Below are 21719 nucleotides of genomic sequence, written 5' to 3' on the forward strand. Positions count from 1 at the left end.
ACAACCTATTTGCTTTTGCAACAGTCTTGTGACACTAGTCATGGACCTTCAGTATCTCAAATTATTACCCCCAGGCCCTTCTCCAATTCAGCAGCATCGTGTATACACCCTTGGAACTGCTTCTGTCCAAATGCATCATTCTACACTTGTCCATATTAAAAGCATCCACCAAACACAGGCCTATTTCTTCCATTGCATCGAAATCCTCCTGCAACTCATTTTTTTCATCTAAGGTCCTAACACTCACATATTTCTTTGTGTTATTATTTCTTTGTGGATCATTCCTTTGATGCTTTGGATTACTTCTCCAGCAAAATGCAGTGAGTGGAGGATAGTCACATAATATAAATTGTGTGTGTAAAATCAATCCCAGTCACTTACAGCAGTGTGGTCTCCAGGCGTGATTGACGGGGGAATTAGCCAATCATCTACGTTCTGGCCGGGAATAGTGGTGTAACTATGTCGCTGACAATGAAATGAAAATGCTTAGTTAGACATCTCAGTAATATGATGTCAAATCTGAATTGCTCTACAATTATTGGCACTTTTGTTAAACCAACACTATTCTTTGAAATAAGTAGTGTTGGCAAATATTGAAATTTTCATTCTCTACGATTGAGACCATATGTTCAGCTGCGTCTCCCACACCCCCCATTTCCCTTTGCCCACCAAGCCAAACTTCTTCACTGCCCCAGCCCTGAACTTTAAGTCTTTCTTCAGCTTCTCTCCTATACCCTCGCCGAGCTCATCTTGTCCACCAGATCCACATCCTGCTCTCTTGACCCCATTCCTGCTAAACTGTTGTCCACCTAACTTCCCATTCTGGACCCCATGCTAACTGACATTTTAAATGGTTCCTTCTTCTCAGGTATTGTCCCCCTCCATTTCAAAACTGCCATCATCACCCCCTCCTCAAAAACTTACCCTCAACCCCTCATTCCTTGCAAACTACTGCCCCATCTCCAACCTTCCTTTCCTTCCCAAAGTCTTTGAACATGTTGCCTCCCAAATCCATGCCCATCTTTACCATAACTCCATGTTTGAATCCCTCCGATCAGGTTTCCACCCATCATAGTAATGAAACGGCCATAATGAAAGTTACAAATGACATCCTCATGAATGGGATCATAAGAATATAAGAAATAGGAGCAGGAGTAGGCCAATCGGCCCCTCAAGCCTGCTCCGCCATTCAATAAGATCATGGCTGATCTGATCCTAATCTCAAATTTAAATTCATGTCCAATTTCCTGCCCGCTCCCCGTAACCCCTAATTCCCTTTACTTCTCGGAAACTGTCTATTTCTGTTTTAAATTTATTTAATGATGTAGCTTCCACAGCTTCCTGGGGCAGCAAATTCCACAGACCGACTACCCTCTGAGTGAAGAAGTTTCTCCTCATCTCAGTTTTGAAAGAGCAGCCCCTTATTCTAAGATTATGCCCCCTAGTTCCAGTTTCACCCATCCTTGGGAACATCCTTACCGCATCCACCCGATCAAGCCCCTTCACAATCTTATATGTTCCAATAAGATCGCCTCTCATTCTTCTGAACTCCAATGTGTAGAGTCCCAATCTACTCAACCTCTCCTCATATGTCCACCCCCTCATCCCCGGGATTAACCGAGTGAACCTTCTTTGTACTGCCTCGAGAGCAAGTATGTCTTTTCTTAAGTATGGAGACCAAAACTGTATGCAGTATTCCAGGTGCGGTCTCACCAATACCTTATATAACTGCAGCAATACCTCCCTGTGTACTATCCCTCCTCATGGATGGGACCATGGTGTACTATCCCTCCTCATGGATGGGACCATGGTGTACCATTCTCTCCTCATCCTTCTTGACCTGTCTGCAGCCTTTGACATGGTTGACCACACCATCCCCCTCCAATGCCTCTCCTCCTCTGTACAACTCAGTGGGACTGCATTCACTTGGTTCCATTCTTAACTATCTAATTGTAGCCAGAGTGTCTTCAGCAATGGCTTCCCGCCCCTGCACCGTTAACTCTGGAATCCCCCAAGGATCTATCCTAGATCCCCTTCTTGAATAAATTCACATACAAGGACAGTCTCACTCGATATAACCACTTAGAGTAGCTTCTATATCTGGAAGAGAGTTAATAAGCCTGGAGGACAGAAAGACTGGTTATAAGCACTCAACTTTTAAAAAAAAAATATTGCAGATTAAGGCTATCTGGAAACCAAAGCAAAAAATAATTTTCTGGAAATAGTGGTAAATATTTTCCATTATAGCGTGTTGCACAGTGACCATAATTATGCAATTATATGATTTGGCTTTGGAGACTGATCAATAAATATTGGCCAGTATTACATTGTAAGACGCAAAAATTAAAGCTAGAGCATTGTTACAGTCTTAAAGATTCAGGGAAAGTAGCAATTTAGTAGTGTTCTCAGGAAATTATGAAAATGATGTTTCTTTTACAATCCCATTGGAATCCTGTAAGTAACTTGACAGAACTTATTGCCAGTTCAGTGAGCACTATGACTTCAAAAGGGAATACAAAAATAATCTTTTGCTCTATTGCCCTCTAATATTAGTCAACACAGTTTAGGTAACATGCAAAAGTTTTGTTATATGCCAGGAATATAATAATGACATTCAGCAAGAGTCAGCTGCTTTTTCTTTTATTTGTTCTAAAACAATATCCATTTCAGGTTACATATAAACATGGTACACAACCGATCTACACAATACCATGCAAGCAGCCAAAAGCAATTCAATTGACAAGGGAGAACATTACATAGGCAGGCTTTATTTTACACAACTTTCAAACTCATAACAATATACAGGTAAGAAAACTCTAAGTTATCCAAACAGCTAAAAGTAAATATCTTCTAACAGCTTTACAGTACATTCAAAATAGATATGGACCTTTTCACCATACTAGTAGTGTGTTTAGTGGCATTTCTATTCATGGATCTTTTAACATGTTGCAAACACAAAGAATATAAAAACAAGTGCTATGTATTTGGCTTCTTTTACCATTTAAGACCTATTTATTTTTTTAATAATTATTGCACCTTTTATGTCCAGACACATTGTTAAGGCTGATGATTGTAAACGGACACACAGAACACACAAGCCTACCTTTGCCACTGATATACTACATCAAAGATGATAGTCTACACGTAAACACTACCAGTGCTGATGCATAGGTTTAACTTGAATACCAATGATGTTCTGCAACCATGTATATGATGCACACACACACACACAGGTCTGGCCTCTAAGCACAGCTTCCTCTGAATGTCGGTACAACTATGTTACTTAATAGGTTTCTCAGTCTTTGCCAATATTAGGAATATTGGCAGATAGCCATCTCATTATATTTTACCATAACTTTCTATAGCTATGCCAATGATATCACAGCAGAAGAAATGATTCGCCATTAGATATCTTCATGTTTTGACATGATACTATGGGGTGTTCAATCAGGGTGCAAGGTACAGAACTTGCAGTTTCAGAACATTAGCACTATGCACAATCCCAAAATGCAAATCTCTTCTTGCTGTCCCAGAACTGCCTGCAGTTCTAAGATGGTTACATGAAATGAATGGAATATTGATAGGCAATGTGCATGGTCTTAATGAGACAGCTGAAGTGGATTGTTTTATTGTTGTAGCACTGGTGAATCTGGATCACAACATGAAGCACTGCACCACCTTTTGAGGATCCCGTTGGATTGTTCCTAAGAAGACACGAGAACAAAGCTTTGGATATGGAAACTTCTTGGTCTGACATACACCCAAGTATTTGCTGATTCAGTTCATTCTCCGAGAATTTATATTGTCACTTCATAGGTCCATTTAAAATAGATAGTACAAAGTTATTTTCATTCAAGTCCAAATCACATGTTGCTATTAAACAGTAATCGAGTCCAATGACTCTGTGCTACAAATGTAGAGTAAAAATAAACAATCCAAAGTAAAAAGAAAATATTGATTTGTCCAGAGGGCTTCCTTGTAACATTATAATCTTCAGCTGTAACTTTTTCTTGCATGTTTAATCTCTGCTGCGGTTTCTCCTTTTCAAGAAAAGGAAACTTGCCTTTGCAGGAGGTCCCAACAGCATGGGTACCTGGTTTCTGTGTGTAATTTTGATCTGGAAAATAAAATGAGGAAACAGACAAGCCTCAGCAATTGTTAAGTAGTGTTTTATTTTCATGTTCTGCTTTTTAACAGGCTAAGCATTGAGTTAAACACAAAACCCCACTTATGGACTGAGAGCCATAACAGCACTGTGGGAGAACCTTCACCACACGGACTGCAGCGGTTCGAGAAGGCGGCTCACCACCACCTTCTCAAGGGCAATGAGGGATGGGCAATAAATGCTCTGCATCAGATTGGAGGTAGAGAGATTAAGGGTGAGAAATAGAGAGAAAGGGGGAGGAGAGGGAAGGGGATCAACTAGCACACCAGTCACAGAGAGGGAGTTCTAGGAATAGCAGACTGCTTAATAGAAAACAGGTCAGATAAAAGATCATCAATAAGGTAATGCAAATATATGGAAAGGACAGAAAAATATGCAAACAGTGGGAGATGAAAAGACACACGAGAGATCCAAATACAACAGGAGCACGTAAAAAACAGGAAAAAACTGCAGATATGGCAGATATGAAATTAAATTAGAGAATGCAAGTGAAATACAATGGATCTGCTAATCCCGAGAAGAGAGAGAGAGTGAATCCACAACATGGGCTCAGAGCTCTGCTAGCACTTGCTGTGATGAAGGGTTTCCAACCCAAATGCTTACCCTTCCCAAACAGCCCCTCCCCATATCACCAGCACTCAGCGCTGTGAAGAAAATGGAGGGTGTAGCTAAGATCTAAAGTTACTAAAGTCAATGTTCAGACCCAGGCGCTGCAGACTGACCACTAGAAAATGAGATATTATTCTTGAAATTTGCATTGGGCTTCACTTGAGCATTGTAGGAGGTTGGAGTTGGGGGGGTGGGGGGCGGTGGGGTGGTTGTTAAAGTGGCAAGCCACATGCAGGTTAGGGTCTCACTTCCAGACAGAATGGGGATGCTCAGTAAAACGGTCATCTAATTTGTGTTTGGTGTCCCCAGTGTAGGGGAGACTGCATCCTGAGCAGCGAGTTCAGTATTAAAGATTAAAGGAAGTATACACAAATTGCTGTCTCACATGGAAAGAGTGCTTGGGGCCTCGGACAGTGATGTGGAAGGAGGTGATTGCACAGCCGCTGCATGTCCTGGATTGTATGGAAAGGTGCCAGGGGCAGAACAGCTGGAAGTGGGGGTGAGAGATAGGAGGAGTCATCAGAAATTGGCACTCAGCCTCAGCTAGTTAGTGGTCCTCCGCCATTCTACAACAACAACACCTCCTTTGTCAGCAGATTTAATGACTAATATATTTCTCTTTGAAGAAAAGCTTCACTAAAAGCAATCCCACCAGTCTGATGGATATATACATTTTCTATGCTTTTGGTGTAGAGACAGATACCTTTCTGTATATAGGTGAATGAGTTCTTCCCTTTGTTGTATCGCCCACATCCCATGAACAAATTAACAAAAAGTCATTAATTAGAATTTATACAGAAAACACTCCTTCCTCATTTTCATCTCATCCCAGCCCCTCCATTCCAAACTGGGTTTGGATTTGTACTGGGGTAAAAGCAAATGTGCAAGTTTCATGACATTAAAGGATGAGAGGGACCTATGGCAACTGGAGCAACATTAATGATAAAAAGCTCGAGCAAAAGCAAACAGTCCGCACAGAACATTGCAGCATTACTGGAGCAGTTCTGTTCCAACAAAGTAAATACATTTCTTTACAGTTTTCCCATTTTGGGGGAGGGTGTGGGGAGGCATGGATTATTCTCAAAGGAAACAACAAATAAGAAAATAACTGATTTTCATATTTCCGTAACTCCACCTAATATTCACTATATTATTGTTATGAAAAGGAAGTAGAAAGGTCTAACATGTTAATGTCCTGGGGCAAATTTTACAACTTAGTTTTCTTGGTGCAGAGCTTCAAATGACATCAGCATATATTGGGAATTCTGGGCGCAGAACTCAGTGCCTGATTCACGGCCCACATGATCTTCCAGTTATCAATTTAATTGATGGAAAATTGTGTGGGCCATGAACTGGGCATTGTTGACCTCCCTCCTGCATTCCCATTATGTGCTGCCGTCACATGAAACTTTGTGCCGGCATTGCCAAACTCCCTAGTGTGCTGTGCATGGAGTGGTGGGTTAAGGGTTAATGCCCACGATTGCCCACATGGTAATTCCCGACCTTGACTGTGCCAGCAAGGTGAGGCATTGAGCAGATGGTTAACTGCTTCCCCACACTCCAGGGCTGCTCTTGCACATGTCTTAGTGGTCAGATCCAGCCCAGATTTGGCAGAAGGCTGGGAACAGGTTGCTAGGAGTAGTGTGTTGAGAGAAATCCAAAAGGGGGAATTAAATGTAGAATTAGGCAAGTTTCTTTGTAAAAGAAAAAGTAAAATGTTCAAAAAAAAATCATTTTGGCTGGTATAAGACAGAAACCATGAACTTTGATGAAAAGTGACTATCACTACTCAAAATATTGCAGACAATACAGGATTTCAAATTTTCAATGCACTGTTGCTCATTTTTAATTACATTTATCCTCCGTAGAGGTAGTTAATGGAAAGGAAATTGGATGGGATGTATAATGGGTGGATCCACTGCCACGCATTTTGCGTCCCACCGAAGTTGAGATTTATCTCCCCTAAAGGATGCCCCAAACATTCATCAGGGGAGCACGAGTGACAAGTTGTCCCTCCAGGAACTGTATTCTCTCTAAGCTATGTGATCTTACCCCAATCCCATATGCAGATGATCACTGACCAGTGTTGTGTGTTATTGGTCACCTGCAATCATTTTTACGGTAATCAGGAGAATAGCAGAAGTTGCAGCCGCACTGCGAAGGTGAGCAACCGTTTGTATTAAGCTAGATCATCCATTCATTTCAAAGTCTTTATTGAGTTTAGGAACTCCAACAGCTACCACATTAAATGCCTGCTGGCAGTCTATTATGCAGCTATTTTTGCTTGGAACTTGTCCTTTAAGGATGCTCTCCTGACCCAAGGATCTAGGTTCTTAGATTTCATCTCAGCGATACGTGGGTTTAACTCTGTCTATAAGTCTTTGTGTACTTTTGAGTATCTGTGACTTGGGAAATTGGAAGGTCTTCCTGAGCAGTCATTGGGATTCTGTAAAATTGTCCATGCTAGCTAAGGTGGAGAACTATTGACACATTTTCCCCATCACTAATTTTCTCCCCTCCTAAAGGTGTTGACTTTTAGTCATTATACTGTTCCATGGAAACTGATGGCCCTCACCCAAGTGGCCATCGCTCATGTGTGACACTTGACAGTGAATGTTGGCAAACTATACAACTTTGGGGATGGGGGAAAGTGGGCATCACAGCTAAGCCTGATCCTATCTTCACCCAGGATCCAAACAGGGATTGTTGATAATGATCAGGAGCAGGAACCCTGGCTGATTTTCTCCTCCTTAACCCAGGGGTGCTATGGCCAATTATAGCTCTCCTACAGGAGCCCCATCATGGAATCATATCCCAGCAAGAAGTTAACACTTGCAGGAAAGAAAGAAGAAAAGAGCTTGCATTTATATAAAGCCTTTCACATCCTCAGAATGTTCCACAGTGTTTCACAGCCAATTAATTATAACCACTATTCTTATGTAGACAAACCCAGCAGGCAACTTGTGCACAGCAAGATCCCACAAACAACAAATGGGATGAAAGACCAATTAATTTATTTTTAGGTGGTGTTGCTTGAGGGATAATTCTCAGGAATTTTTTACATCAATTTGAACAGACAAACCATGGTTTAACCTCTCATCTGTAAGATGGCTCCTCTGACTGCAGCGTTTCCTCAGTATTGCACTGAAGAGTCAGCCTTGGTTATGTCAAGTCCTGGAGTGGGGCTTGAACCTACAATTTTGACTCAGTGGCAAGTACGCTGCCAATTAAGCTAAGCTGACGCTTATAGATGAGAAACTGGTGGAAAATGGAAGAAGACATTTTTTGACTCAAGATATTTCATGATTGCCAGTTAACATTCAGAGCAATACAAGAGTATTCTTTTTTCAAACTTTAAAATGTAGCTGGTTTTCGTTTTGGTATTTCTTTGGAGGCATTTTTAATAAACGTTAAGTAACACAAAAAGGATGCAATGCTGGCAATTATGAGAAAGTAGATGTACTTATATTATGTCACACGATAACAAAACTACAGAAATAGGGAGAATTCACACTTACAGTACAAGGAGGCTGCATCCAGGGCTCACCGTCAATCTGCATAGGCAGCAGCTTGGTTGTTCTGTAAATAATTACATTCAGTTAGCTTTGTATTCAGAGAAGGGGAGTTTTCTGTGGGATGCTCATTTTTCATGGTTGACTAGTAACCAGAACAATGGTGAGGTGGGGGGCGGGGGTGGAGCAGGTTAACGTAGGGTTGTGTAAAAGCTCTAACGGTATCAGCTCATCTGAACAATTTGATGTGGAAGTAATGAGCAAGCAGATATATTTGGATAACTACCTGAGGGTGACGCAGGAACACTGAGCTAGGCGTTTTCCAGCACTCTTCAGTCCTGTGTAAATCTGCCCCATCTCCATGGCACCTTCAAGACCAACAACCTCAAGCAGCTGATCACTAAGGTCTGAAACAAAAGTAAAGGAAAACTCAGCTTTTTTTTTTGAAGTCAATGACTGTCACAATGAAATCCCACACAGTTATGCGCACACTGTGCTAAAGCAATGATGATGACTATTTCGTATATGATTGAAAAACGACCTTGGAACTGCAGCTTCCACTCTACTGCCCTGTTTGAAGCAATTTCATAACTATTATATAAACCTTCAAATACAAATCAGGATATTTTTACTGATCCGCAAGGTTTTGTTCATCAATTTAGTTCTGTGGATAATAATGATGCATAAAAATAATGTGCTACTTGTGTCATAATGCAGTGTTATAATGAGTGGATCGACGTAGTTCCGATTTCATCCCCCTGCATTCCTACATTTCCTGATATCAGCCATGCTGTTGTGAAGGATGAAAATTTGCTGGGATTATTGCTGTTGTGGCTCCAACATGTAGCGACTAGCTAGAAAGTAAAAATATGGTAGATAGGCAGAAGCTGTTTCCACTGGTAGGAGGGTCGGTACCCAGAGGACACAGATTTAAGATAAATGGCAAAAAATCCAGGAGGGAAATAAGGAGAAATTTATTTACGCAGTGAGTTATTATGATTTGGAATGCACTGCCCGAAAAGGTAGCGGAAGCAGGTTCAATAGTAATTTTCAAAAGGGAATTGGATATATACCTGAAAAGGAGAAATTTACAGGGCTATGGAGAAAAAGCAGGGGAGTGGGACTAATTGGATAGCTCTTTCAAAGAGCTGGCACAGACACGATGGGCTGAATGGCCTCCTCCTGTGCTGTATGATTCTATGAAAAACAGAAAATGCTGAGAGGAAAACACTCAGCAGGTCAGGCAGCATCTGTGGAGAGAGAGAAATGGAATTAACATAGGTCTAATGCCAATAATTGGGGCAGCAGTTCCCTCGTACAAACCTCAGATACCCTCTCCAACAAGCGTCGATGACTCAGTTCTGATGAAAAGTCATCAATATGAAACGTTAACTCTGTTTCTCTCTCCACAGTTGCTGCCTGACCTGCTGAGTGTTTCCAGCATTTTCTGTTTTTATTTTGGATTTCAAGCATCTGCAGTATTTTGCTTTAGCTAGAAAGTAACATTGCTGGAGTGTATGACTTTGTTAGTTAGAACAGTCTCTAACCAGAAGCTGCAATCTCAAACTGGCATCTTCCAGTCAGAAGAACCAGATCATTAGCAGATCATAGAACGTGCTGCAGAGTGGCACATTCTATTCAAGCAGCTAAGCAGTGGCCCTGGCTCCCAGCCGTGGTTCAGTGAAATGCCAGCCAAAAAGCAGAACTGTTTTGGTAGATAGGGAAAAGCAAGAAGATAAGGAACTCTATTTTTGTATCAAATTCCAATAGGAAAATACCCTGTGATCTGCTCACTAAAGCAACAAGTTTCAGTTCCCAACTGTATGAAGCTCAACAACAACAACTTGCATTTATATAGCGCTTTTAACATAGTAAAACATCTCACAGGAGAGTTATCAAACAAAATTTGACAACGAGTCACATGAGGAGATATTAGGACTGGTGACTAAAGAGGTAGGTTTTAAGGAGCGTCTTAAAGGAGGAAAGAGAGGTAGAGAGGCTCAGATGGATTCCCAGGATTGGTGGAAGATAATCGAAGATTCCAACATCTTGCCCATCCTATTGTGAAGGACAGAGTCATATCCCAACCTCTGTGGAGAAGGTGGAGTTACTGAATGCTGTGTTTATTGAAAAGTTATCTTTAAGCCAAGGTCAGATACCAAAAGATCCGTCGAAATGCAACTACTTACAAAAAGTTCATCTTGGAAAAACTATTGTGTTCAATGGCAAAAGCATTCAGATACAAAGGCACTTTCTGAGAAAATAGCTGCTCTCTGGCTCATCTACTTCAACTGTCCTCGTGAACCAGAGTTGTACCATCTCAATAAGAAACAGCAAATCATCTGCCTATCTATAAAAAGGAATACAAGTTAGATGCTGATAACTACATTCCATGCTATTGTCAATTGCGTTAAAGTTCTAGGAAAAATACGCTGCAATTTCTCATTTACAAAAATGTACAACTGGGTTAACAATTTGGATTTTACACAGAATTACATAGAATTTTACAGAACAGAAACAGGCCATTCCTCCCAATAGGTCTATGCCAGAGTTTAAGCTCCATATAAGCCTCCTTCCACTATACTCCATCTCACCCTATTAACATATCCTTCTATTCCTTTCTCCCTTGTGAACTTATCTAGCTTCCTCTTAAATGCATCTATGCTATTTGCCTCAACCACTCCACATGGTAGCGAGTTCTACATTCTCACCACTCTCCGAGTAAAGAAGTTTCTCCTGAATTCTTTATTTGTTTTAATAGCGACTATCTTATATTTATGATCTCTAGTTTTGGACTCCCCCAAAAGTGGAAACATCTTCTCTACGTCTACCCCATCAAACCCCTTCATAATTTTAAAGACTTCTAGTAGGTCACCTCTCAGGCTTCAGTACGACAGCCGGGATGCTGTTGGGGCCCATAGCCTATGCTGTATCCAGTGCACTCAGCTGTTTCTTAATGTCACTTGGAGTGTTCTGTTATCTGACATCTGTTGGACTCTCCTAGAAAGCGTCGTTGCCGAGAACTCTGTCCATTGTGCACAGGAGTTTAAACACAGTTTAATTTTTTTTTTTGCCAACTTCCTCCTCTCCTTAAGGTATCAACCCTTAGTGAATATGGTTGCAAGGTCATTAGGAGTCCTTCAGTACCTCACATATTTATATTGTGTTATTATACATATTATAATATGTAAAACAAAATATGTATCTGTTATATATTTTATGTGTAAGCCTAAACATTGAGTGACATTAGGCTATTCAACTAAAGAAGGCATTACAGCTATGTCTGATCCTGTTCCCACTTAATGTCCAGAGATACAAGCTTTCCAGCTAAAGTTACCACATAAAAATCAGGAGCGGGAACACCGGCTAATTATTCCCCTCAGGCCAGTGGAACTGAGGCCAATTGTTGCAACCCAATTGTTACTCAGGCAGCACAGGCTGGGTATACGAACCTGTTACTTTCAGGTCTGTGTGGTCTAGTGCTAAACAGGTTGGTGCCTTTAACAACACAACCACCAGGGAGCTTGAATGTGACATTAAATTGGAAATCTGTTACTTTTTGGTATCTTAGTTTAATTTGTTCAAGGTTTTTTTGTGTCAACAAACAAGATCAAATACTTGAATCCCTGTTCTCGTTACAGCTGTACTCTTTGTTACCCATCTAATATTGCCATTTAACAACACAATAATACAGTGGTACAGCATGCTACTGCTCCAACATGCTATGCCAAAGAGTGACAGGGAAAGGCTTGCACCTGCACTTTCTTAGATGGTGACAGATAGCTGGGACATTGAAAGAACTCCCTGCATTTATGGGGAAGCTAGATAAACAGATGAGGGAGAAAGGAATAGAAGGTTATGGTAATAGGGCTAGAGGAAGAGGGATGGGAGGAGACTTGTGTGGAGCATAAACACCAACATGGACCAGTTGGGCCAAATGGCCTGTTTCTGTCCTGTAATTTATATGTAATTCTATGCAATGATTTCTTTGTTCCTAATTCAGAGCATTGAAGTGAATTGTAGTACCACTACCCAAACTGTATTATTCAGTTATTCACTGGATAAATTCAGCGAGTTATCAAGGGAGCATAGAGCAGTAAAAACAATGTAGCACTCCCTCAGTACCCAACGAAGTGCCAGCCTAGATTAAATGCATTTTAGAATATGTATTGGCAGAAATGGTATGGACTGTTATTGTGTCACTATGGAATAGAGGCAGGTTAGCCGTTTCAGTTACCAAGGCTCTTTCATGATATTTTCTTAATTTGTTGAGTGCTGCAGTTTATTTTGCGGTTAAAGTTAAAACCATCTGGACTGATGTTGCAAACAGATTATCAGAGAGACACTTGGGAATCTAAACAAGGTACCCATTCAGGGTACGCCAAAAGCATTAGTCAGGAAGCGAATAACTATTTTATATGCTCCTTTGGGAACAACCTATCAAATATTTTGATTTCTCACAGCATACAGAACTTAAAAAAAAGTGTTTGCTAGATTTGGACAAAGTTGACAAAACATTGCTTTTAGTTTATTTTGCTTCTTGCCAATTTTCTCCCCTCTTCTCTCAGAGGCATTGACTCCTTGGTGGGTATTGTTCCACGGGTGCCAATTGTACTCTGGTGTTTCATCCAAATGGCCATTACTCACATGGGAGCCTTGACAGTGAGTGTTGGCAGGCTATTCAGCCATCACAGCTGAGCCTGATCCTGCCCTCATCCAATGCCCATAGATGTACACTAGCAGCAGGGGAGTCATTGGATTTCATTTGGGAGCATAAGCTCTGGTTGATTTTCCCCTTCTTAATCCAAGGCACTGGTCAATTGTAACTGCCACTACCCAACGCCCAGGATGAGATCAGCTAACAGATTGGGGATTGAACCTGGATCCTTTCTGATCTGTACCTATTCACTGGATAAATTCAGTGGGTCATTTTTTTTTAGCATTTCTAAGCAAAGACATAAGCAAGATAGCTAATATCCAATTTATTCATAACATACCAGTGCCAAATAGAGATAATGGGATTTGGTAGTATCTCTACAAACTGTCTCAGACTTACTACAGTAATGGATTCTCAAGAACAGACTTTAACCTAGCTCCCTTAAAATAATCCTTGTGATTTTTTCCCCTCTCTCAGCAGACATTTTAATGCAAATATCTTTTAAAATACAGTGAAAATCCCCATGAAGCCAGCTTTTATTCTGTCTACTAGAAATGCATAATGGAACCTTGTAACTCTGTTGGCACCTTGTAGAATCTTGATTCCATATGTGGTAATAACCTAAGGCATAACAAGCTACCTTCTGCCTAGGGTACAAACAGCTGATAGTCATACTTGCCAAGAATTCATGAATGAAAAACAGGATGCAGTGCCGTTGGAGGTGGCATAATGAAGAGTGAAGTGAAAAAAACATTAAACACACAAGAGCAGTTTTTCTTTAGGAACAGTTAACTTAATGTGCTGAAGTTGGGCAATATAATTTTATGCAACACAGAGTGGGCTCACAAAAATCAGGACCTGGGTTGCTGCAACTGTATTTTGGCAAAACAAAATGAACACAGGGCAGTCGATGGGTTAGGGAAGGTTAATTTTCCAACTTTGTGCTCTTGGTAGCCAGCCTTGCCTGTTGGAAGCACATATCGTAAATTCAGGCGCATGCTCGCACACAGTTCCCTGACCATTAACTTAAGAGGACAGAAAATCATGTGCTCGACCACCTGAATTTCTGATACACACTTCTGGTGGATGAGACTCCCCATTGGAAGTGTGAATTACTCCTAATATCTTGTCTTGCTGCACAGTTGTCCTTCAAAGTTGGCAGTCATGCCTTCAGCTGCCTAAGCCCTAAGCTCTGGAATTCCCTCCCTAAATTTCTCCACCCTCCTTTAAGACACTTATGATGGAGCTGTATAAAACACTGGTTAGGCCACAGCTGGAGTACTGTGTGCAGTTCTGGTCGCCACACTACAGGAAGGATGTGATCGCTTTGGAGAGGGTGCAGAGGATATTCACCAGGATGTTACCAGGGCTGGAGCGCTTCAGCTATGAAGAGAGACTGGGAAGATTGGGTTTGTTTTCCTTGGAGCAGAGGAGGCTGAGGGGGGACATGATTGAGGTGTACAAAATTATGAGGGGCACAGATAGGATGGATACTAAGGAGCTTTTTCCCTTCGTTGAGGGTTCTATAACAAGGGGACATAGATTCAAGGTAAAAGGCGGGAGGTTTAGAGGGGATTTGAGAAAGAACTTTTTCACCCAGAGGGTGGTTGGAGTCTGGAACTCACTGCCTGAAAGGGTTGTGGAGGCAGGAACCCTCACAACATTCAAGAAGCATTTGGATGAGCACTTGAAATGCCATAGCATACAAGGCTATGGACCAAATGCTGGAATATGGGATTAGAGTAGACAGGGCTTGATGGCCGGCGCGGACACGATGGGCCGAAGGGCCTCTATCCGTGCTGTATAACTCTATGACTATGACTCTATGACTATCTACCCTGTCAAGCCCTCTAAGAATTTTATATGTTTCAAACTCGAGAGAATTTAGGCCCATTCTACTCAATCTGTCCTCATTGGTCAACCCTCTCATCCCTGGAATCAGTCCAGTCAACCTTTGTTGCACCCCCTCTAAGGCAAGTATATCCTTCCTTAGGTAAGGAGACCAAAACTGTAGCAGTACTCCAGGTGTTGTCTCACCAAAGCCCTGTACAATTGCAGCAAGACTTCCTTACTCTTGTATTCTAACCCCCTTGCAATAAAGGCAAACATACTAATTGCTTGCTGGACACCTGCATGTTAACTTTCTGTGTTTTATGTACATGGACACCCAAATCCCTCTGAATACCAACATTTCTTAATCTCTCACCTTTTAAAAAATATTCTGCTTTTCTATTCTTCTTACCAAAGTGAATAATTTCACATTTCCCCACATTATACTCCATCTGCCACCTTCTTGCTCACTCACTTAACCTGTCTATATCCCTTTGCAGCCTCTATGCGACCTCCTCACAGCTTACCTTCCCACCTAGTTTTGTATCATCAGCAAATTTGAATATATTATACTCTGTCCTGACATTTACTTTAATCCTGAATCGTCTAATCTCTGCCAGTATTTCTGATCTGGCTCAGGAAGTGAGCTGAGATTTAGGGAGTGGGAGAGAGAGGAGCAGGGGAAGGTGAATGAAAAGGTAGGCTTGTACAAGATTAGTGAAAAGTGTCAGCCGTGGCTCAGTGGTAGCACTCTCGCCTCTGAGTTAAAGGTTGTGGGTTCAAGTCCCACTCCAGAGACTTGTGCACAAAATCTAGGCTGGCATTTCAGTGCAGTACTGAGGGAGCGCTGCATTGTCGGAGGTGCCGCCTTTCGGATGAGACATTAAACCGAGGCCCCGTCTGTCCTCTAAGGTGGACGTAAAAGATCCCACAGCACTATTCGAAGAAGTGCAGGGGAGTTCTCCCAGTGTCCTGGCCAACATTTATCCCTTAACCAACACCTAAAACAAATTACCTGCTCATCTATTTCATTGCTGCTTGTGGGGCCTTGCTGTGCACAAATTGGCTACTGTGTTTCCCTACATTACAACAGTGACTACACTTCAAAATACTTCATTGGTTGAGAAGTGCTTTGGAACATCCTGAAGTCATGAAAGGCGCTATATAAATGTAAGTCTTTCTTTCTTCTTTACTTGAAAGCTACTTTGGTTCTGTTATCAACTTGATTCACTCAGTAGCGTCGTTCCTTCTGGATCAGAAGTTTGTTGGTTCAAGACACCTGCACTCAAGCGTGTAGTTTCGGATGACTTTCCAGTGCAACAACAACAACTTGCATTTATATAGCGCCTTTAACGTAGTAAAATGTCCCAAAGTGCTTCACAGGAGCGATATCAAACAAAATTTGACACCGAACCACATAAGGAGATATTAGGACAGGTGACCAAAAGCTTGGTCAAAGAGGTAGGTTTTAAGGAGGGTCTTAAAGGAGGAGAGGTAGATAGGTGCAGTACTGTGGGAGTGCTGCAATGTTGGAGGAAACATTAAAGTAAGCTCCAACTTACTGTTCAGGTGGCCATTAAAGATCTCATGACACTATTGAAAGAAGGGCTGGGAGTACTCCCAGTGTCCTGGACAAAATTTCTGCCTCAACATTAAAAAGGCAGATAAATTAGTCATTATTTTTGGGACATTGCTGGCACAGAATCGCTTCCATGTTTACCTACATAACAACAGTCACTGCATTTTAAAAATTATTGTTTTGTATGATGTATTTTGAAACATTTCAATGACGATGAAATGCTGCACAAGTTAAAGTATTTCTTTTTCTCTTTGGTGTGGGTGGCTGGAAGACTAGCTGAGGTTGTCGGTGAGTATGCTTTCCCTGATTTTCTGGTGATTGTGAGGAAAGTGGGTGGGGAGGGCTTCACAGTAGTGCAGGAGTCAGCTACTGCTTCTAGTGTAATGCTGGGAAACATAATTAGGCTCCTCATGATGGATGATGCCTGTTTTCTGGCACATGGTTAGGACATAAGAGAGATTGAAGAGGTTTTTTTTTCTTCTGCCATTCTGGGAGATCGGTGGTGGTAACACGGTCTTCGGATGCCTGAAATTTGAGGCCTACTTTTCCGACTGTGCTAATGGTCAAGACCCTTAAGACATCTCTTTGCTTGATGATTGGATCAGCTCAGTAGGAGGGCTTCCTTCCTCCTCGAGAGGCTCATGATGGCAAGTCTTTGGATGATTTCAGTGGCTGTGTGCTGTTACATATGAACATACGAAAATAACAGGAAGGAAAAGATCATCTGGTCCATCAAGCTTGCCCCACACTCATTATGCCTGGAGCATCATGCTGAGAAACTGCCCCTCCCCGGGCCAAAGAAGGAAAAAAATCTGGAAAATTCCTCTCCATCAGAAACCAGACCAGGAGATCATCTTTTATAAAATGCGATCTCCGCCCCAGCCAAGGAACAGTCCAGCTCCCTTTTGAAGAAGTGCAGAAAGTCAGTGCATACTGCACAAGCTGGCAACAGTGCACACTGCACAAGCTCAGCACCTCACTCTACCGCAATCCCACGGACAACCTCACGATGCTCCACTTTTCCAGCTTCCAACCTAACCACGTCAAAGAGGCCATCCCCTATGGACAGGCCCTACGAATACACAGGATCTGCTCAAACAAGGAGGAACGCGATGGACACCTACAGACGCTGAAAGACGCCCTCGTAAGAACGGAATATGACGCTCGACTTGTCGATCGACAGTTCCGACGGGCCACAGCGAAGAATCGCTTAGACCTCCTCAGAAGACAAACACGGGAAGCAACCAACAGAGTACCCTTCGTCGTCCAGTACTTCCCCGCAGAGGAGAAACTACGCCATGTTCTCCGCAGCCTTCAACATGTCATCGATGACGACGAACACCTCGCTAAGGCCATCCCCACGCCTCCACTACTCGCCTTCAAACAGCCACCCAACCTCAAACAGACCATCGTTCGCAGCAAATTACCCAGCTTTCAGGAGAACAACGTCCACGACACCACACAACCCTGCCACGGCAACCTCTGCAAGATATGCCAGATCATCGACACAGATACCACCATCACACGAGAGGACACCACCCACCAGGTACATGGTTCATACTCCTGTGACTCGGCCAACGTTGTCTACCTCATACGTTGCAGGAAAGGATGCCCCGGAGCATGGTACATTGGCGAGACCATGCAGACACTGCGACAACGGATGAACGGACACCGCACAACAATCGCCAGACAGGAGGGTTCCCTCCCAGTCGGGGAACACTTTAGCAGTCAAGGACATTCAGCCACCGATCTTCGGGTAAGCGTTCTCCAAGGCGGCTTTCGAGACACACGACAACGCAAAATCGTCGAGCAGAAATTGATAGCCAAGTTCCGCACCCATGAGGACGGCCTCAACCGGGATCTTGGGTTCATGTCACGCTACACGTAACCCCACCAGCAGGGAAAAATAAGTTATCTGTTTTTAATACAACTGGAAATTCTCTCTCTCTCTCTCTCTCTTTCTCTCTGTCTGTATAATTTGACACATTGTGTATTCAGTATACTGGGACCTACTGTTTTCCGTGGCTAACCTGTCTGAACACCAACGACACCTTTGATTGGTGTGATGGTGTCCCAGTCTAATATAAGATATGCGATTTGAGAACCTCTCATTCACTACTCACCTGACGAAGGAGATAGTCTCCGAAAGCTTGTGATTTTAAAATAAAATTGTTGGACTATAACCTGGTGTTGTCAGATTCCTTACATTTGTCCACCCCAGTCCATCACTGGCATCTCCACATCAATGTATTCCAGAGGTTCATTACTCCTTGGGAACTGAAGAACCGCCTAACATCTAGCCGATTCCAACTCTTGCGTAGTTTAAATGCATGACCCCTGGTTCTCTCCAATCTGTCAAACTGAAATAATCTATCAATAGACAGGCAGTCTAACCTTTTCATTTTTTATATACCCCTTTCATGTTGTCTCTAAGTCCACGCTGCTCTAAAGTAAATAGACCCAGCTCTTTTAGCCTATCTGAGTAACTAAAGTTCTCTAAGCTGGGATTCATTTTCGTGGCTCTCCTCTGAACCTTTTCCAAGGCCACTATATCAACCACCACGTAAGGGAAACAAAATTGGATCCAGTATTGTAGATGCGGGCACCTCTAGATGTTCTCATCTTCCTCTGCAGATTATTTTAAAGTTTTTTTTCACAATTTTGTCCTTCTTTCTTTCCCCCTGCCTCTATCCCTGTTTTATGGTCAGCCCGTCTAGAGTCCTGGAGATTGGGTTAGATTCTGTCAGGCTGGGAGGTAAGCTGCTCTCTTGGTGGGTGATTCACACAAGTTACCATCATAGCCTGTTTTAAACAAACAGAGAGCTATCAGAACTTCAGAAAATTACAAAGCATTAAACCTCATTCCTACCATTTTAGTAAAGCCTCTTTTACTTTCTAGGCATGTCTCGACACAGATGTTTGTTACAAAGTACTTCATGAATTGTGCATAAAAGGAAGGATGGGGCTTGTTAGCTAGTCTTTTTGTAAATTAACTTTTCGGTAAGTAGTTTGCATCTGTAAGCTTTTATTTAGGGCACTTCCTAAAATTCACAGCTCCTTGTTACATGTGGCTTTGTGGTAATTTGCACCTTATTTGACTCAGCATGTTCACTGGTGGCTTTAGAAGGAAATGTGTTGTGGAGGCAGCAAGGGTGGGAGGTGCATGGAAAAAGTAAATCTATATCACTTAGCACAAACTGGAACGCCCCTCCACAGATGACTGACTACCTTTGTGTTTTATGATTCTTCATTCAGTTAAAGTCATTGGCACTGAAAATAGCATGTCACAGATCAGAGACAAGCGAACGTATATAAGAACATAAGAAATAGGAGCAGGAGTAGACCAATCGGCCCCTCGAGCCTGCTCCGCCATTCAATAAGATCATGGCTGATCTGATCCTAACCTCAAATCTAAAGAACACAAGAAGTAGGAACAGGACCCGGCCACTCAGCCCCTGGGCCCGCTCCGCCACCCACAGGGCCTTGACCGATCCGAACTCAGCTTCATGTCCAATTTCCTGCCCGCTCCCTGTAACCCCTAATTCCCTTTACTTCTAGGAAACTGTCTATTTCTGTTTTAAATTTATTTAATGATGTAGCTAAATGACCCATGAGGAATACAAAAGTAATCAAATTTGTCTTATTTTAACTTTTTTTGCCAATCACAGGGGAAGAAGGACACTGCATCTGTTTATGAGTAAAAGAAGAGAAAAAGCCAAAGGATAACTTGAATTGCACAGACTAACACTAGGAAATACTTTAAACCCAACTACCTCATCCTTATTGAAACCACACGAACAAATGACGAGCTTTATGGCGACAGGATGTTAAAGGGTGAAGAGAATGTACAATTATAGGAATCTCACTGAACAGCCTAGATTTTTATAGCAGTATTGCAATGGAGTCAAGATCAATCAATCAAAATTTTACTGTGAGTATATTGGTAAAGGATGATCAAACAAGTAGAATACATAAATTCGAAAGTCAGAATACATTCTTGGAGAGGTTAAAGTATTATTATTAAAGTAATATTACTAGAAAAGAGACCCAAACCAGAGTCGTAAACCAATCTGTCCAAATTTACCCTCTTTGGGTTCATTTGGTCAAGTCCATAAACTTGCAGAATTCAGACTGCTTTTGGTTAAAATAAAGTCCAAATATTAGGATATGCACCTACATAGAGGGATTATCTCTAGAATGATCAGTCAGCAGCTTGCTAACAGTTTCTTTGGGTTCATTGCCAGAAAGTCTTAGCAAATCGCAACAAGTTTGCTTCTGGATTGTAGCTGGCTGTGCGAGACCTGTATGCCAGGAGCCGGCGCCAATAGCATGGATCTCAAGTAACTTAAAAGCAGCATATGCTGCAGAGCCACTTTGAGAAGTTGTTGTACAATACTGTCTAAGGGCCCAGAAACTGGTAAACAACAGGAAAAACAACACGTGGATAATTGTTTTGAAATCATGATTCACGACTGTTTTTCCTCCAAGGCTGGGTAAGACCAACAAGTTAAAACCTCATTTGCTGGCCTCTGCTGACAGTCCCAGCTCCCAGTGGGCAGGAAAGGTGACAGCTTCTGCCTCTGGCACCAGAAAATCCCACTTCTTTAAATGTTTTTTTCTGCAGCCTTCTTTACCACACTACTGCTAATGTCGGGCTTGCGATTAGTGGAGGTGGGAGGGGGCAGGATGAGGAATGTTGAGTGCGTCTCAGTACCTGGTGCCTAGTGGGCTGCATTCTTTTGATTTCCTCATGACCGAAGCTTGAGCCCCTTCCTGAAATGTAGTAGCTGAGTGCTTCCAATTTTCTGGTGTACAGTGGAGGTTTGAGAAGGTTGTGTGTGTCTCACTCTGTGATCTCTACTGCCTATTTCCATTCAAGTTCTATCCCCGCCCCCACCCCCTCCCCTCCAATTTGATTCCCATCCTGAAGGCATTGGCTGTGTGCTGGATTATGATTCCATGGGGGCAGGTCACCCTCTAGTATCTTCTCCAAGTGGCCTTTATTTTTTGAACCTTGACACTGTTGGTGGGTTATTCATTAGCCAAGCCTGACTTTTTTCTCAACTGATATCCATCCCACAGTTAACGGTCCAATGGAATTGTTCTTCTTAGAGCAGAGAAGGTTAAGGGGAGATTTAATAAAATTGTTCAAAATTATGAGGGGTTTTAACAATTAAAATCATACAGCACAGAAGGAGGCCATTCGGCCCGTCGTATCTGCGCCAATTCTTTGAAAGAGCTATCCAATTAGTCCCACTCCCCCGCACTTTCCCCATAGCCTTGCAAATTTCTTCTAGAGAGATGGGGAAAAACTATTTCCATTGGCAGGAGGGCCGGTAACCAGAGGATAGAGATTTAAGATAATTG

General features: G+C 42.2%; 1 protein-coding gene across 5 annotated transcripts in view; it reads right to left on the bottom strand.

The window, feature by feature from the left end:
• Positions 1-2624: 2624 nt before the first annotated feature.
• The window catches only part of LOC137323846 (diacylglycerol kinase beta-like), a 479766-nt gene continuing 460671 nt past the window's right edge, over positions 2625-21719 (bottom strand). For 4 of the 5 annotated variants that reach the window (XM_067987851.1, XM_067987849.1, XM_067987847.1 and 1 more), the window contains 3 exons: positions 8573-8693; positions 8293-8353; positions 2625-4117 (listed from right to left, as the gene is read on the bottom strand). In XM_067987851.1, coding sequence (XP_067843952.1) covers positions 4019-4117; positions 8293-8353; positions 8573-8693 — 281 coding nt within the window. In that variant the 3' untranslated portion in view covers positions 2625-4018. Of the gene's footprint in view, positions 4118-8292; positions 8354-8572; positions 8694-21719 lie in introns of those variants that run through there. The other variant, XR_010963457.1, reaches the window with a different exon arrangement.

Source organism: Heptranchias perlo, chromosome 7 (genome assembly GCF_035084215.1).
Source record: "Heptranchias perlo isolate sHepPer1 chromosome 7, sHepPer1.hap1, whole genome shotgun sequence".
In the NCBI taxonomy this organism is placed as follows: Eukaryota; Metazoa; Chordata; class Chondrichthyes; order Hexanchiformes; family Hexanchidae; genus Heptranchias; species Heptranchias perlo.